We start from the raw sequence: 14,327 nt of genomic DNA on the forward strand, positions 1-14,327 counted from the left end.
GACATCTATTGGCGAATAATAATACTATTTTTTGGCGAATAATTAAAGTTAAAACAAAAAAAAAAAATACCGAGCAAACCTCGGTCATCCAGGTACTGTTTTATAATGTATGAACATATTTACTTGTTCATTGTGTAGGCGAACATTTTGGTTTGGTTTCATAATCACCAGCCCATACATGTTCCCACTGCTGGGACACAGGCCTCCTATGAGGGTTCAGGCCATAATCCACCACTCTGGCCAAGTGCGAATTGGCAGATTTCACATGTCGTTGATTTTTTTTTATTCTCGGACATGTTGGTTTCCTCACTGTTTTAAGCAGTGGTGATGTTATCTACAATAATTCTCAGGTACCTTTCTGTCCGATGGTTGGAAGTGAAGTATACAGCACAGAAATTAAAAAGACAGAAGTTTTGATGGAAAATTTCCGTAGAGCAATAGGACTGCGAATAAGAGAAACAAAAGAAGTCTATGAAGGCGAAGTAACCGAACTTACACCTGTTGAAACGGAAAACCCTGCTGGTGGTATGAAAGAAACATTTAATTTAATTTATATAAGATAAATATTATAAATGCGAAAGTTTGTAAGGATGTGTGTGTTTTCACGCAAAAACTGCTGAACCAATTTCAATAAAATTTATTACATATATAGCTGAACAACTGGAATAACATATAGGCTTTTTATCCCTATATTCCTACAGGATACGGACTTACGCGGGGTGCAGGGCGCAGCTAGTTTAAGATAATTCTCATAATCTAAATTTGGAAGTAGCTTTTTAAGTTATCATGCAATAAAATATAGCAATTTGCTAGTTATTATAATATGTTCTATTACTAATATAAGTAAGGCATACACATTATTTCTTATTCCAGGCTATGGTAAAACAGTGTCCCATGTTATAATAGGCTTAAAAACAGCCAAAGGAACAAAACAGTTGAAATTAGATCCTACTATCTATGAATCATTGCAAAAAGAAAAGGTTGAAGTGGGAGACGTTATATATATTGAAGCAAACTCGGGTGCTGTAAAGAGACAAGGCAGGAGTGACACTTTTGCAACTGAGTTTGATTTAGAAGTAAGTTTAAAAAAATTTCAAGAAAAAATCATTTTTCAGTTCATGAATGTGATTCAATCAAACAATTTTCCATTAATTGGACCACAATATAAATGGCTTCTGCTACGAATGTATTTTAAATTAATATTTTTAGGCTGAGGAATATGTACCATTGCCTAAAGGTGATGTTCACAAAAAGAAGGAAGTTGTGCAGGATGTAACATTACATGACTTGGACTGCGCCAATGCCCGGCCTCAAGGTGGACATGACATTATGTCTATGATGGGACAATTAATGAAACCAAAAAAGACCGAAATTACAGGTATGCATCCAAAACCATACATGATTTTTTTTTTTTATGGCAGAGCAAGCAAAGGAGCAGGTGGGTCGCCTGATGTTAACTGGTCACCACCGCCCATAAACACTTGCAACACTAGAGTTACAAGTGCTTTGCCGGCCTTTCAAGGACATATACGCTCTTTTCTTGAAGGCCCCAATGTCGTAATTGTTCGGGAACACCGTAGCTGGTAAATCGTTCCAAAGCTTCACCATACATGATAGGTTGAATATAACTAGGGGTGTGCACAAAGTTTATGGACAGGGAAGATATAAAGATAATAATTGTTTTAACTTCCAATCATTAATGCTGTTGTGTTGACATCATATTGCTGGATGATTAAAAGATAGATACCAAACATATCCTGCTTGCTAAGTTTATCAACTACGGAATCTTACATATTTTTTGTTTCAGACAAGTTAAGAAAGGAAATAAATAAAGTAGTTAATAAGTACATAGATCAAGGAATAGCAGAATTAGTACCAGGGGTCTTGTTCATTGATGAGGTATGTACCAATAATTTAAGTTAAGTTGTCTAGCATAACATAGTACTAATATGGTCTATATTCTATACATGAAAATCTGTAGAAATTATGTTATGGTATTATATCTGTAGAAAGATTTGTAAATCTGTAGAAATTATATGTATTATATCTGTAGGAAGATTTGTAAAATTTTTTTTAAGATTTGTAAATCTTAAAAAAAAATTTACAAATCTTTAAACAAAATGTTTGTTTTTCGAAGCAATAGTTGTTAAATTTTCACAATTAAATTTTTTAATCAATATAAAACTGTTTATAGTTTATCGCTCTTCGTTTTTCAATATAAATAATTTCACTCGTCTAATATGTTGTTTAAATTCCATTATAGGTACATATGTTAGATATAGAAACATTTACCTACCTACATCGCGCATTAGAATCCGCGATTGCACCGATAGTTATATTCGCTACAAATAGAGGGCGCTGTCAAATAAGGTTTGTTATTTTTGGAAAGTTATTGGTCTAATTTTGACTTTTTCTATATCATGTAATTTTTTAACAATACTATATAAAGCAAATAACAAACTGTTCTGAATTTCAGAGGAACTGAAGATATAATCTCTCCACATGGAATACCATTAGACCTTTTAGATAGACTTCTAATTATTAGGACATTACCATATAATAAAGCTGAATTATTGCAGGTATGTGTAAATTAAAATTTATCATTATTAGCTGTGTAATTGTCTCCATAAAATTCGAGAATGGATGATCCGATTTGGCTCTTTTTGATCTTGAAAAATGTGTGAAAGTTGAGGTGTTAGTATATGTTGTGTGCAAGCAGTACACACAACATATTATCAGTACTTGAAAATATTTTTCATTAGTATAAAATGTATGTGATAAGAAGACTAACGGGTTTTGTCAATTTGTTGTTTTATTAATGTACATTTCCTTTATTAATTTTTACAGATTTTAAAATTAAGAGCAGCAACCGAAGGTATTGCAATTGACGATGACGCTCTCGCTGCATTGTCAGAAATTGGCGCCAACAGCACACTTAGGTAATATGTTATACTTAATTATATTTAGAGTTAATTCAATTCACTTGTGCTGTGCCATACAGGACCGTAAACTTCCATGTAGCGCACACGCACAATGACAAGGTCTAATCTAAATTTATGTTAATAATACAAATAACTACAGTCACATAGTCAAAACGCAACACAAGTTCCATAGGAATATTAATGTCGAGAAATGTTTCTTTAAATAAATTTCGAGTGTATTTATCCACAACTAGCTATCCGCTAGCGATTCCCCTCTCTTTTCTTCTGTAATCAGAGGAAAAGATATAATCTATTTTATGTCTCATACTATATATCTGTCTAATTTCATCCAAATCGGCCCATAATTCCAGAGATAAGTGTGATCAAACAAACGAACTTCAGCTGTATGTATTACTTTTATATAGTACTAGCTGCACGTCCCGGCTCCGCCCGGGTAGTCATTTATCGTAATTGAAAATATAAACTATCGTTTATTTTAAGTTGGATTAAACTGCATGTTGGATTAAAGTCGGTTGAGTAGTTGAATGTGTTGTTTGATGTAATAATAATGTACTGCAATTCTACACATCTGCCTATTTAAATTCATTTAGTCAGTTGATAACAAATCGCAGCCAGTCACAAAGACTATTATCAAAGTGAGGATAGTTGGGTCGAGCATTGAATAAATAACGTACGAACACAAAGGCACAATCCCTACGAATACGCCCGTTTCAAATCAAGGCGATGTTTTATAGGATTTGAACTCTAGATTAGTTGACATGTAAAGTGACAACTGTATGACAATAACTCATCTAAAAATTTTAAACTAAAGGTTGCATCTAACAATACATTTAAAGACTAGACGCTCGTGCCGGCTCCGCCCGATAGAGAACTTGTCTCTATTTTATCCCAAGGGAGCATTAATCGGGGTAAAAAGTATTCTATCATCCAAGTCATCTCATACCCTGTCTGTGTACCAGATTTCATCAAAATCCGTTCAGTAGTTTCATCATTTCAAAACATCCAAACAAATATTTACTACAATATTTATAATATTAGTGTGATCAGTTATCATAGTATAATGTGAACCAGGTACGCGGCGCAGCTGCTGACGCCGGCGGCGCTGTCGGCGCGCGCGGACGGCGCGACCCGCATCGCGCCGCCGCACATCGAGGCCGTGCACACGCTGTTCCTCGACGCCAAGTCCTCGGCGCGCATCCTCACGCAACATTCCGATAAATACATGAAGTAAACCTGCGTCCGCGATACTCGGATACTCTCGGCGTGGAGTCGCAGTGCATAGGTTTTGCAGAAGGAGACGAGGTTGCCATTGGGGAAAGACACATTTTCTTTATTTTGTATACTTTTCTTTGTATGTAAAGGCGATAAAATACATTAAAATGAAATAGCTTTATGTTGGATAGGTTTATGCATAAGTGCAGTTTTGTTTACATTAAGGAACTGTGATTTATTTTTATGTCGATTCATTTTATTTTCAATCCAAATGCGTTATGTTAGACGACAATAAAACAGATGTTTAATAAATAAGTTTAATTATATAAAAATGTCTCTTATTCTAATCTATGTACACATTCAATTCAGCTGAAATGTTGATCATTCCTTCCGATTTATACATTTTATACAAATAACAACCTCGTTCAGCAAGTTGACGCAAACAAAACAATCTGTACAAGACTATACTTCAATATTTACATCTATTTGTTCCCTTTGTCAGATTCGTTTATCTTCAAGTTTTTAAGGAAAGGTATCGGTATGTATCGAGAGTCGACAGACCTTTTAACTGGTGATACGGTACTCGGGGTTGTTGATGTCGGTGGGGAGAACGTAGGCAGATCGACCCTTACTGCTGTAGGCTCCGCAGTGTGTCGATACAGAGCCTCGAATTGCATCTCTTCAGGATATGAGTGGGATCGAATTTTCTTTTCCTCTCTAGCATTAGTGGGATATACTATGACAATCTTCTTGCCTTCACTACGCAATGCTACTGGGGGTAACGCAGTGCTGGTCGATACTGACGGTCCTGCTACAACTTGCAACATTTCTGTTGGTGCTGCTCTTATTCTTTCTGTAGTAGTTGTGGTGGTTGTCGTTGTTGAAGTAGTGGTAGTTGTTGATATCACTACTGGTATGTCAGGATCTTCAGGCGTTTCGAATTCTCGTTTCTCTCCCGGAGGTCCCATCGTATGTAGCATTTCAATTTTCATTTCTAACGTGGGTGTAGGTACGGGGACTGAACTGGTGACATTTATGTCTTCTGTGGGTATATACCGGGCGGTGGTTCTCGGTAATTCTCTAGAACCAAAAATTGGCAGTCGTGGTGCATAGGCGGAAACTAAAGGCAGGAGAGTATCTCTAGCGTAGCGTTCTGCTCTTGATATGAAAGACGCCAGTCGTGCGGGGAGAAACTGTACGGCGAAGCTCTGTTCCTCTTTGTCGTCCTTAATGTTTAAATCATCGTTTGTCGGTGTAGTGGAAACGTCGTAATTTTTAGCTTTCCTCAGTGGGGGTGCGGTTGTTGGTCTGGGTGCTTGTGTAGGCCTTAAGAGCGGTTCGGATATTTCATGAATTTCTTCACGGTTATCTGATCTCTGTCTTGGAGTTTTTCTGGGGCGTGGTCTCAAGACGGGTTCCGCTATTTCAATGAGACCACTAGGAGCTGTTTTTGTGTTAGTCATCCCGAAGGCTCGTCCCGTGTCAGTGGCTTCCTCCCATTCATAATTACTATCAATAAGAGCAAACGGTTGCTGTGGAGATTCTTCTGGTAGCTCATTATCGTGAGGATCATCACCAATTATTTTCGTTACGTTTTCCCTCAGAATTACGTCTTGTTCTATGTTTGTTTCGTTCGTTATTTCATCAATCTGTAAAACAAATATATTATATTCGTATATTTAATAATGAATAAGGGATTATTAGTAACTTTAGCGGAACATATTGTATACCTCTTTGATTTCGCAATCTCCTGGATATAAGGGCAACTGAATCGATTCGTCCGTGAATAGCCAAAGAAGTTTACAAAATGAAGAACTGAAAAAAAGCAAAGTAAATCGTATAATTAATTAATTATTGGATAGCAAAGCTGATAAAAAATCTAAATAAGAGTTTGTGTTTTCATATGATCAGTTGCTCTTTATTATTTCTGTATATAGATATCGACCAAAAAGTTGAAATGCTTGCTCCTTTTTCTATTACCAATTTTACTTTTAAGCCATCAACTATCTCGTGCTTATGGCTAAAAGGTATTTATTATAATGCACATATTATGTATGCTAATGGCACCATGAAATTTTTATATACAAATCAATGAGGCTATAATTTAGTGAATAACCGCGCTAATATATCTAAATGTGTACAAACACGTTTAGTTTTTGTAATGACACCTATGATACCTTGCCTACTTATACATAAATTGCCGAATAGCCTGTTTTGTTTAATGTGTTAATTTCAAGAACTATGCACTGGTTTTGGTTAAAAAATCGCATGTCCCACGGGATTGAAGCTGCGGAGACAGTTTATAATAAAGCATAATAATTGAATTAAATGCGAATCATGACTCACGTCTTGCCGAAGCTATCAGTGATGAGCAGCTTATCGAGGTGCACGCGTTTAGCGCCGGCGCTGAGCCAGCCGCCGTAGGGCGCGTAGTGCAGCGTCGCGCGCAGCGGCACGCCCAGCGCGGGGTGCGGGACCAGCACGCGCGTCCACCGCGACACGTGGGAACCGGATTTGTCCTCACGTCTATAACAGACGTGAGATGTGAAATGAATACATTTATTAGTTCTGTGCTATGCAGTCTGGTAGTTAGCATGATACTGCTGCACATACTAGGTGAAAGAGTAAAAGATCCGCCAGAAAACATTGGATCTTAAAAGTTCTCCGGTGTACTAAAACTTTAATGCCACGTTGCTTGAATTAAATTGACTGTAATGCGTCTTCAACATATTACAATGACGAGAAATGATTAAAAATATCGACAATAATCGATAAAAGTATGTATAATTGACTTGATCTGGGTGTTTTGGTGAGTATATAAATTAGGGATTAAATATGGAAGAATGTTTACGAAAATTTCACACAAAACTTACTTAGTCATAGGGAAAGATTCATTCAACCCCGAATCACCATGAAGCGTTAGAGTGACTCGTCCGAAATTAGGTTTTTCATTCGCCTCTATTCCTCCCCATACCTCCACGTGATATTGGTGTGCTACAAAGAAAATAGTGTTTAAATGAAATCAAATTTATTCGAATTCTGTAAGTATTGGTATTATAATATTAGGCTATTATAATATTATTCAAATACATTGAACACATACCACAAAATGGCTCTTCATCTCTCGTAAGTAAATATAATTGTCCTCTTCCAAGCGACCGGTCGGCGTAATAGCCCATATTGCCACAACGTCGCTCGCTGTTACAGGGGAAACAGCGACCCTGAAGAAAATTATTATTTTGACTAGTAAGGACAGAAAAAAAGTAAAAGAGTCGGAATTAATTGAGTAATCCTGTCCTATTTTGTAGTCGGTAAAAACGATTTCGATCAGTGTTGATTAAATAAAATATTTATTAATCGTTATTACCTCCAAAAATGTGTCGTAATTCGTACAAGGAAATGCAGGGAAGTGACATTTTGGTGATACTGAATCTGTGAAGAATTTATATGCTCGGCGATGGTTGCATAAAGATCTGCCTTCAGCAGATGCGGCCGCCCATGGCAAAACTAAGTCAGATACTGCTCCAACGAACCTGCAAAGTTGAAAAACAAAACTGTATTTTTTATATAAAGCTAGCTTATGTATATTTGACAATGCGATGAAGAGACCGAAATATTCATAAATATCTAAAATCATATTTTTAGTTAACTGCGCCGCGCGGTTTCACCCGTGGACGAACCCACAGGCAATAGCTAGTTTTTACATTCTACTATATAAGGTATATTATTGTAAAGTTTCATTAAGAAATTAAAAACTTTTTAACGGATTTATTCCATTTATTGAATAAATCGCTTTTAAAATCCGTTAAAAAGTTTTTAATTTCTATATGTATAATACCTACTCGCGTAAAATCAAACACAAGAAAATACTAAGTTTCATTAAAATCCATTCAGTACTTTTTACGAAAAAAAGTAACAAATAACCAGCCATCCATGCTTCCAAAATTTTGCGTCATAATGTTACTTAGTGGAATAATAGTAAAAATTGCAAAATAAATAGTTAATATTAATATACAGTCACTATAAAATACTCACAAATTAGAGCATCCATGTTGAACTCTACCACCGTTCGGGTAAAAGTCGACATGACCCAACGGCTGAGCAGCTCCGAGACCGCCCAGGATTAACGTCTCACCATTGGAGTGTATTACGTCTACAAACTTTGCGTCATTTTTATCCAAACGTGCTCTTGGATCTTGGAACTCGAAAAGTGGACCAGCCGGATCCAGACCTAAGGTTAATAATATTACATCGAATAGTATTATGTTATGTTTTATTGTACATAAAAAAAGTCCGTCAGTAGTTACTTATGGGATTTCTTTACCCCCATATGTCAGGACATCAAAACCAATTTTGGGGAGTAGTATCTTCTCCTGTGCAAGCTACCACAATTTGTGCTTGATTCACAATAAAACAGTACACTAAAAAATAATATATTTACCATTTAAATATGGAATTTTAAGTTTTCTTTCCCTATTTCATATATTTTTTATACAAATGCATCTACCTGATAAGTAATTATTTTATGTTTACCCGTAATTCTACTGATATTCTTTAGTTCAGAGCCAGCAAAGCCCGCCACATGTGCTCCCAAACTGAATCCAATTAAATGGATGTCTTCGAATCTCACGTCTATGTGTTCAGCTAAACCTGAAATGTATACATTATTTCTATAAAATAAGATAATTAATTGAACTGCGAATTAATACAGATCTTTAAGCTTATCTGGAACATTACTGTTTCAATGATCGATTACTGTGCAATTAATAGTAGTTAATATAGTTTATTAACAATCTTCCGATATTTCAGTAAGATTGACAAATTAATATAGACTGAGATGGGGATTTTCAAATTTTGTATTTATTAGCATGAAGTGCGGATGTACCTTGTAGCAGCATGGCTAGCTGCTTGCCCACCAACCTAGTGTTAGCCGCAGCCCGTAAATAGTTTGGCATTGAAGCTCCTCCTTCCCAATCAACGCAAATCACATTGCATTCTTCCTGTAAAATGAAACATAGATTTACAATCTTCTTTAATAACATTCAATTTCAGGAACATGTCCTGAAATAGCAAGGAGTTGAATAGCTTTAGATAATTTATTTTACCGGTCCAACGGCAATAACTAAGCATATACAAGTAGACAATATTACGGATGTCACAAAAGAAGCTTCGACTTTGAGATTATATAAAGCTCGCTTTGCTCCCTAATTTTTTTTTATGGCAGAGCAAGCAAAGGAGCATGTGGGCCACCTGATGTTAAATTAATTGTGTTTAGATAGTAGTAACACTTGTAAAACTTACAACAGCCATCAAAGCGGAGCGCATTTCATATACCCAAACATTGTCACAGTTAGATCCAAATCCATGCACAATGACGCGCGTGGGGCGGGCCGCGTCGAACGCGCGCGTCGCCCAGCCCCACGCGGCGGACATGTTGCTGGCTGACACTGCGAGTAGAGGCTGGTCACCCCTAGAAGACGATGTAAAAGTCCACAAGGCTAAATATGCGAAATTTGCTGGGATTGCATGTAGATTTTGGAAGAGCGGTGCTTTTAATGAGTTTTTATACCTCAATATTTTATTGAACAACGATATCAAAATAAGAACTAAAAGAAAAAACAGTTTCGATAGTTTTTAAAACGTATGGTAAAGCGTATGCAATTGTATAAAATCTTGTCTTTGCTCTAAAAGTTCGAGTTAAGGAAATAAGTAAGAAAATAAAGAAATAAGAAGCTTCTTCATTTTATTTCATCTTTGTTTCAAGTAATTTTCAACTGATATGAAGCTTGTAATAATTTTATTAATTAAATATACCTATTAAGAGTGGAGTATAAGAGAAATTGTGTTCCAACTTCCTGCGGTGGACTCGGCAGAGTCTCCAAGTATGCAAAAGGACCGGCATCTTCGAAGCATCCAAATTCACCATAACAAACACTGCCTTGAGATCGCTTTGTTCTGTAAAATGCAATTGTTGTCACCGCGCTTATTGTATTTTATATTTTGCAAAGCTTTGTTTAAGTACACAGAATTTTATAGTTATCTACGAGTAGAAATGAGCATTTTAGCGCACGCTATGAATAAAGACTACTGACAAATATCACAACATGATCAATCAGTGACATTTCGCGATCTAATAATGATTTCACATTAGTATATCTGTACTCATCTGTGTACAAAGTTTCGTGAGAATCGTGAGCTATTTATACGTAGGGAACCTGAATCACACTCCATTGCGAAATTAATTTTTCACAATAGAAAGTGTTGCGGGCGAAATCCAGTGAAAGCATGATTAACTTTTAGATAAAATGCATTCGTATGTCCCAAAGATGCTGTTGAAATATATACCGCTTACCTTTCTAATTACGGGTTACGTAAAATAACTTGAGGTTTCAGCACTTTACTTAAACTTTCAGTTGAATATATAGCTGGTTGGCTGGTTGTGTAACTCAAACCGTAATTATTGAAAGGCTTACAAACACACATATTGAACATCGTTTGACCATTTGGTAAAGTTGTTAGTGGTGCACCGAGAGAGAGAAACTCGAATCTTTATCGATGTTTGTATTTACTTGGTTACTGTTACTTATTATTTATAAAATTCAGTGTTTAATGATTTTGAAATGTTACCTAGTCCGCGTTTTCTTTATTTTCCATTGCTTTATTGAGTTCCTGACAGCTGCCAGCATTTCCGCATCACGCTTTTCATCTTCAGCCTCTTGGGCGGCCGACACCGGCGGCCCTGCGCCTCGCCATGCTTCTAACTCTGCATCTTTGACCCGAATTTACCGATAATTTATTAATCAATATAGCGAGACCACCTATGAATGTTTGTTACTTAAAGTAGTAAACAAAATATGTATTAAACCTTGTTAAATCCATTTATTAAACAAATTATTTTAAAACATTCACAAAACTAAAAAAATCGAGTTTTGTGCCAAGGATTTCAACTTCGAATAATCGAGCCACGTGCTGTGATCCTAAGCGTCTGTCATTGAATTCAAATTAAGAACGGAGGACACTAGGTAACCTGAATTCCTTAAAGACTGTGCTTTTTGCCGGCCTTGATCCAATGTTGTAGGGCATTGTATGGCGTAAGTAACGTGTGGCCTACTCTGAACGAAAGTATGCCACTCCCAGCCGTTGTAAATGGTGAGAAACTATAGAGCTTTTTACTGCGATTTAGGAGTGGGTAGGTACTTGGATAGTTAATTTTTCTCGGTATTGTGGATGTAAACCAGAATGTAACATACATTATTTGTTTCTTTCCATAAGATAAGATCCTAAAAGGAACAATATTTTTATATAGAGTTTTTTTAATTATTATTACTACCTATTCACTTACCAATGAGTAAGAAAACACTTTTTAAGGTACAAAATATACATGTTAAAAATGTAATTGTTACAGTACAATTAAGTGCATGGAATAAAAAAAAAGTTTATTTAAGAAATTACCGTATCGGTAACTATTGCTAGTTTAATAGTAACACAACTAGCGTGAAAATGTATAACACAAATATTTCCAAATGTTTACCAAATATTATCAACTTTTAGATAACTTTCAAGTTCCAAAGATATAGTAGGTAATTATATAATTCTTTGTTCGTATTTAACACCCTATTTTCTATTGTATTTATCAAATTGATGGCTAATTACTATACCTAAATAGTAGTCAATGCTTTTGCCCATAAAAATTACGGAACGGAGACTTACATTTAGCTAATACTAGAGTTGTGAGAGCTAGTATTAAGGCGAACGAGCGCCAGACGTGCGTCGCCATCCATGCGGCCCGGCATTCACGTACACCTGTAATAAACCATCATTATTATGTGGGATTCGTTTGTATTATCACATATGGTCATAATTTTATGCTAATCGTGTTGAATAATTATTTAATCTATTAAAAATTTGATTAAAGCAGATTTAGTTGACTTCAACTTTCTCTTTCTTGTTAATAATATACGTAATTCAATTTATGATTTAAATCTAGATAGGATAATCAAAATTGCAATGTACATGGAATTCAGATTTGCTCATCCAATTGTGTAAACCAAATAGATATGATATACATATGTATAACTAAAAATCAACTATCAAGTCCACTGAAACGGTAACTTTCTTATGTAGATTTAATATTTAAATAACTTATCCTTAAGCGATTGTTTTCTTTCATATTACCTATCTCAAATAAAAATTGTTAGACTATCGCAAGATTGTTTTGAGATAATATAACATTATAAGAACAATAACACAAAAGTTCTTCTGTTATTATTAAAATGCGTCAATAATAAGCATTGTGAATAATTGTCTTTGTAAGGTATCTATAATTAGGTTTTGCCAACCTCATTGACACTTGTTAAATCTTGCCTCACAGTCACTTTCAATGCACGCGAGAGGAAATGTGAACGCGGTCTACTTTTAGTCCCTTTGTTAGAGTTTTTCACGTTTTCTATTGTTTCGAAAATAAGTGCTTGCTTAAATATTTTATTGCATGAAACACGAGAGTTTAAGTTCGTTTGCACCTAATTATCTCTTCTAGACATTTTGAAACTTTAATAAAAACAGCTTATTTTGATATTCTCACGTGAACATACTAGGTACCATCTACCCACATGTTGGTTGCAGGTTTAATTATGTAGCATTTAATTATAATTTACAATTACCCAAACCTGACAAAGATTGAGGATATGATGATAAGAAAATTTAGTTAATTCATAAATACATCTAAGGTCAAGCGAATTCTACAAATAAAACAACTGTCGAAGCTTTCTCTTTCGAAAATGTTAAGTGCATAAATGAGTTACGCTTTTATTGAGAAATTTAAATAAATTGCAAGTTAAGATGAATGGAAATGTCTCGAATTAATTGGTTTTTTATTAGCCGTACCTAATAAAAAGAAGAGTTTTCTTTTTTTTAATTAAATGGTCAATCTTTCAGTACCTACTTAAGGAAATTTATATTGTATCTTATTTCATATACCTACCTATACGCACCAAAACTATATAAGCTACGTTAATATCAACGTTATCAGAGAAACATATGCATATATTACGTATTGTTATACTCAATATTGGAAGATCCATACCTAATAATGAATTAATTATATTCATCTAAATATCAAATAACACATTAACAAGCAACATATTGATAGGTAACTACTGAATTTCAATAATTTGACATATAACTGAGTCATGCATTCAAATGAATATGTGAAGACAGGCTATTTTTAGATTATAATTATGACAATATTATCTATAGTCGCAAATAAAGAGGCGACTAAAATACATGTCACGTGCTTAGCAGGACAATAAAGTATTAAATATTTTTATAGCTTAATTGAGATTAAAACAAGGAAGTTTGACTCAACAAGATAAGGGGAAAAATTTAATACATTACATAATATTATTATAATAATTGTTTTTCGAATTTGTTGTGCAATTGAAACCCATTGACGACAATATAGTTAGCAAAACGAAAGGCCGACGACGGTATTAAGGTTAACCTCGTCTGTATACACCAGTCTGCTGCACTGCATAAGAATGTTATCGAAAAAACTTGCTCAAGTGTTGTAAAATTTGTATCTTAGTCTCAAAGTTCTTCATTTATTCAATGGATTCAGAAAACGACTCTGTTCCCATGTAGTGATGTTTTTTTTTCTCATAGGTTTGCAGTTAATGCAAATTTGGTTATTTTCAGTGTCATTTAAAAATATTGTTTAAGCTGTTTTGCAACAAAAATCTTTATTTTTTATTTAAATAAAATAAATGATAATAACATGTCCTGGGTTTAAATGTCACTCGAACGAGCAAGATCACGTCTTATTATAGTCCAGTCATTTTAGGGGGTTCACCTAGGAAACGTGGCCTACCTAGCTGTAAATTCGTATATACTTGTATGATGGCATGACAAAAGTAGTCTCAAAATTCACCAATGATTCTCCGTCCGCAAGTTCAAAAATTTGGGGTCAAAAGTAAAAAAAAACGACTTTTTGCACGTTTTTCGCCAATATCTCGTTTCCAGAGGCTTTTATGCCAATTGTATTTATTATCATTTTTGTAGAAAATTAAATTCTCTACAACTTTTGTTTCAAACATTTTATTTCATTTTGAATCGTTTTTGAGATAGAGGGCAGCGCGAGCGCAGATTAAATATTATTTGAAATCAAATGTTTGTCCC

General features: G+C 34.9%; 2 protein-coding genes across 3 annotated transcripts in view; one reads left to right on the forward strand and one right to left on the reverse strand.

Annotated features, from left to right (window-relative positions):
* Positions 1 to 4,486, forward strand: part of LOC119831367 (ruvB-like helicase 1) — a 6,467-nt gene extending 1,981 nt beyond the window's left edge. The window contains exons 3-10 of the mRNA XM_038354682.1: positions 351 to 525; positions 874 to 1,076; positions 1,210 to 1,378; positions 1,808 to 1,899; positions 2,264 to 2,370; positions 2,477 to 2,579; positions 2,848 to 2,939; positions 4,014 to 4,486. Of these exons, the coding sequence (XP_038210610.1) occupies positions 351 to 525; positions 874 to 1,076; positions 1,210 to 1,378; positions 1,808 to 1,899; positions 2,264 to 2,370; positions 2,477 to 2,579; positions 2,848 to 2,939; positions 4,014 to 4,173 (1,101 nt within the window). The 3' untranslated portion in view covers positions 4,174 to 4,486. The remainder of the gene's footprint in view (positions 1 to 350; positions 526 to 873; positions 1,077 to 1,209; positions 1,379 to 1,807; positions 1,900 to 2,263; positions 2,371 to 2,476; positions 2,580 to 2,847; positions 2,940 to 4,013) is intronic.
* The window catches only part of LOC119831366, an 18,036-nt gene continuing 8,166 nt past the window's right edge, over positions 4,458 to 14,327 (reverse strand). For both annotated transcript variants that reach the window (XM_038354681.1, XM_038354680.1), the window contains exons 2-14: positions 11,865 to 11,957; positions 10,782 to 10,923; positions 9,969 to 10,109; positions 9,456 to 9,624; positions 9,040 to 9,154; positions 8,688 to 8,804; positions 8,190 to 8,385; positions 7,522 to 7,687; positions 7,258 to 7,375; positions 7,028 to 7,148; positions 6,501 to 6,680; positions 5,885 to 5,969; positions 4,458 to 5,803 (exon numbers count right to left, since the gene is read on the reverse strand). In XM_038354681.1, the coding sequence (XP_038210609.1) occupies positions 4,637 to 5,803; positions 5,885 to 5,969; positions 6,501 to 6,680; positions 7,028 to 7,148; positions 7,258 to 7,375; positions 7,522 to 7,687; positions 8,190 to 8,385; positions 8,688 to 8,804; positions 9,040 to 9,154; positions 9,456 to 9,624; positions 9,969 to 10,109; positions 10,782 to 10,923; positions 11,865 to 11,931 (2,784 nt within the window). In that variant the 5' untranslated portion in view covers positions 11,932 to 11,957 and the 3' untranslated portion in view covers positions 4,458 to 4,636. The remainder of the gene's footprint in view (positions 5,804 to 5,884; positions 5,970 to 6,500; positions 6,681 to 7,027; positions 7,149 to 7,257; positions 7,376 to 7,521; positions 7,688 to 8,189; positions 8,386 to 8,687; positions 8,805 to 9,039; positions 9,155 to 9,455; positions 9,625 to 9,968; positions 10,110 to 10,781; positions 10,924 to 11,864; positions 11,958 to 14,327) is intronic.

The sequence above is a fragment of the Zerene cesonia genome, chromosome 13 (assembly GCF_012273895.1).
Source record: "Zerene cesonia ecotype Mississippi chromosome 13, Zerene_cesonia_1.1, whole genome shotgun sequence".
Taxonomy (NCBI): Eukaryota; Metazoa; Arthropoda; class Insecta; order Lepidoptera; family Pieridae; genus Zerene; species Zerene cesonia.